This window comes from Anastrepha obliqua, chromosome 1 (assembly GCF_027943255.1).
Source record: "Anastrepha obliqua isolate idAnaObli1 chromosome 1, idAnaObli1_1.0, whole genome shotgun sequence".
Classification (NCBI taxonomy): Eukaryota; Metazoa; Arthropoda; class Insecta; order Diptera; family Tephritidae; genus Anastrepha; species Anastrepha obliqua.
This window is the reverse complement of record NC_072892.1, coordinates 109,739,583-109,743,198: the sequence shown is the minus strand read 5'-3', so window position 1 is coordinate 109,743,198 and position 3,616 is coordinate 109,739,583. Positions and strand designations below refer to the sequence as shown.

At 41.6% G+C, this 3,616-nt stretch overlaps 1 protein-coding gene across 1 annotated transcript; it reads left to right on the top strand.

Annotated features, from left to right (window-relative positions):
- The first annotated feature begins 415 nt into the window (after positions 1–415).
- On the top strand, positions 416–2,096 carry LOC129235530 (uncharacterized). The gene is made up of 2 exons (XM_054869420.1): positions 416–802; positions 1,884–2,096. Exons 1-2 carry the CDS (start codon positions 416–418, stop codon positions 2,094–2,096), a joined length of 600 nt encoding a protein of 199 aa, XP_054725395.1.
- The last annotated feature ends 1,520 nt before the right edge of the window (positions 2,097–3,616 follow it).

Here is a 3,616-nt window from a genome sequence, read left to right as displayed (position 1 = left end):
CTGAGGCTTCTTAGTCCATGACTTCCTAAAATGTAGTGTGCTAAACACAATGAAGTAGCAAAATTAAGATTTTTGCTATATTTGTTGTAAAAATAATAATTTTAAACTAATTTCGTTAATTAAGCTCACATGGGTCTGTGCAGACCCATATAAGCTTCTCATGTAAATTGGTTAGCCGTTAGGTGTAAACAACTAAACTGTTAGCGGAGGCAGCGGCAGAGATAATTTTTTAGTTGACATTTGAAAATTAAAGTAAACACGTGTTTTTTAATTAGTGGGAAGTGTTTTTTTAAATAAAATGGAACAAGTAAATATGGATGAAGTTGATGTGATGACGCGTTTGCTTCGTAAGTTAAGTGCAGGAAATGTGAGTCCGGAAGAACGTCAGCGACTTCAAGCACAAATTGAAGAAATTATGGGACAGGAGTCCCATCCATTTGAAACAAGTGGCGACGTAGAAGATGATGAATATTTTCCAGATGAAGATGACTTCGGTGAAGCATCAGATATAGAACAGGAAATCGTGTTAGAAGCTATTCCGGATGAAAACCATGATGATATTGAGGATTTGTATAGAGAAGCTATCGCCCCTCAGACTTCAACCACAATGGAATCATGCAGCACATCTATTACCCAGGGCCTTATATACAGGTCGAAAGATGGTAAGATGTGGAATTCAAATCCTCCACCACCTGGAAGGCCTCGTTGTCACAATGTTACAACTTTTACTCGTAAAGGGCCACTACGAGGAGCGTCACCAAGTCATAAAGCCCTTTTCAAGCTATTGCTGTCTCCTGAAATCGTAAGTATCATTGTGCGGGAAACCAACAGAAAAGCCGTTGAAGCGTTTCGTCTATGGAATGAAAAGCATCACAGTAATAAACAGCGTTCTTGGGTAATGACTAACGAAGACGACAAGTATGCTTTTTTTGGGATGCTACTTATTGCTGGTGTATTCCACTCTAATTGTCACCCAGCGAAAGAATTGTGGGCCAGTTACAATATGCCAATTTATAAGGCCACTATGTCATTGAATCGGTTCAAGAGCTTAACTACTTTCATCCGTTTCGATAACAGTGGTACTCGTGCTGAGAGGTTGAAGCAAAGCAAATCTGCTGCCCTGGACGATGTATGGCTCATGCTGATGGCCAATTTAGAGAAAGCATACACTCCAGATTGTCATGTAACCGTCGATGAACAGTTATTTCCATATCGTGGGCGCACTCGATTCACCCAACATATTCCGAGTAAGCCGGCAAAATATGGCATGAAAGTGTGATGGATTTGTGACTCTGTTTTAAACTACCCTTTGGAAGGTATAACTTATACCGGAAAGCCACCAGGTGGCCAGCGAGAAACGAATCAAGGTGAACGGGTCGTCATGAAATTGATGGAAAATTATATGGACAGCGGTAGGACTGTTTATGCTGACAATTTTTTTAAACATACAACTTGGCAGAAATGTTGATGGATCGTAGAGTGGCTTTCGTGGGTACCGTAAGAAAATATAAGACCTTCATTCCGCATGAATTGCTTAACCCGAAGCGTGATGTTAAAAGCACTTTATTTTGTTATCACAATAATAATATCGCTCTGTGCTCGTATATTGCAAAGCCGGAAAAGCCAGTAATTATGTTATCCACTACCCATTACCGTCAAAGCACCGATCCATTGAAAGGATTCAAGCCAGATCAAATTTTTGACTACAATAAATTTAAAGCGGGGGTAGATACAATGGATCAAATGTTGACTGGCTATTCGTGCAAACGCTCGACAAACCGTTGGCCACTGGCAATGTTTCATCATCTATGACGAGCTGAATCCGGCAAAACAGAGTGATAAGAGGCGCTCATTTTCTCATTCAATTATTTCGCTACTTTTAGGTACCGGAATCTTGTCCATCGACATCAGATGCAGCACAGCAACAATCATATGCTCAAGTTGCTTCAACACGGTCATCGTGCTACCATTGTGCTGCTTCTTCTTCGAAAAAGCGACGTAAAACTCGTTATAACTGCAGCAAATGTAATCGTCCCATATGTCTTAATGAACATTCCATGCAACTATATAGTTGTAAACCCAATTGCTCTTCGTAATTAATACAAATTCGTTCAAATAAATTAATAAAATTTTTTTTAAAACCGTATTTCTTACATTATTTGTATGGGTCTGGGCAGACCCTTATGATGCACTTACCGCATCATAAGGCACCGAACATCGGAGGGTTAATAACGTTGAGACAAACGAGAGAGCAAGAATCTGTCTTCTACTTTCTAAAAACTTTCAGTTGATCAATAACAAACATGAGGTGTAAGATCAGAGAATTTGACTGATTTTAGTACAAATGTTTACAATACGCCAAATCCTGGAGAAAACCTACGAAAAACAACTCGACTCACACCACATCTTCGTCGATTTCAAGGCCGCCTTTGATAGCACAGATAGAAATCACCTCTATGCTGCTATGTCTGCGTTTGGTATCCCCGCAAAACTAACACGGCTGTGCATGATGACGTTGCGCGCTACCACAAGAGCCGTCAGAATTGAAAGTAACCTCTCCGAGCCGTTCGATACCAAGCGAGGTTTCAGACAAGGCGATTCTCTATCTTGTGACGTTTTCAACCTCTTGCTGGAAAAAATCTTTTGAGCTGCCGAGCTGAACCGCATTGGTACTATCTTTCATAAGAGTACCATGCTACTAGCATATGCCGACGGCATCCACATTATCGGCGAAACCAACCGCGCTGGATGCTCGACATATTCCATTTTAAAGAGAGAGGCGAGTAATGTGGGTCTTGCGATGAATGAGGGTAAAACAAAGTACCCGCTGTCAACACACCGGGAGTCTTCGCGTCTTGGACAATATGTCAGAGTTGACAACCAACAATTCGAAGTCGTGAATGAATTTGTCTACCTTGCGACCAGTATTAAAAACAGAAATGAAGTCAGCCTGGAGATCAAACGGAGGTTACTTTGGGCTCAATAGGCAACTGAGAAGTAGAGCTTTCTCTCGAAGGACTTCACTGGTACACCTACAAAACGCTCATCATTCCCGTCCTAATATATGGTGCAGAAGCATGGACGATGTTAACAGCAGATGAAAAAGTTTTGGGAGCCCACTCCGCGTTAGTGAGGATTACCGCGTACGTTGGAACAGCGAGTTGTATGAGCTATATAGGGACATGGACATAGTCATGCGTGTAAAAATACAGCGGCTTGGCCATGTCACCCAAATGAAAGAAGACGCTCCAGCAAGACGAATTTATGACACGGTACCGCAAAAAGAAAGGCGTTGGAACGACCAAGTGCTGCAGGACCTGTCTTCACACCAACAGCGCAGGACAGAAGCAGATGGCGCGCCATTTTGGATTCGGCCGAAACCGACACACGGTTGTGGCGCCACATAAATAAATACAAATTTCAGAGACACCTTTTGAACACGTTCGATCCTGTCAACTAAAAACTTATGGCCTTCAAATAAAATCGGCATACGAGCAAACGAGTGCACTAAACAGTAATTTCAGGATACAAGATAGCGTAAAATTTCAGCTGTTCCGTCGCACAAATCCTACGGCAGAATATGATTTTGATAACCTGAAATTAATTGGGCTATTAA

Coding starts and splice junctions, on each gene's coding strand:
- LOC129235530 (XM_054869420.1), top strand. CDS start 416: ATGGGACAGGAGTCCCATCCATTTGAAACAAGTGGCGACGTAGAAGAT. Junction 803..1,883: donor TATTGCTGTCTCCTGAAATC/GTAAGTATCATT, acceptor CGCTACTTTTAG/GTACCGGAATCTTGTCCATC.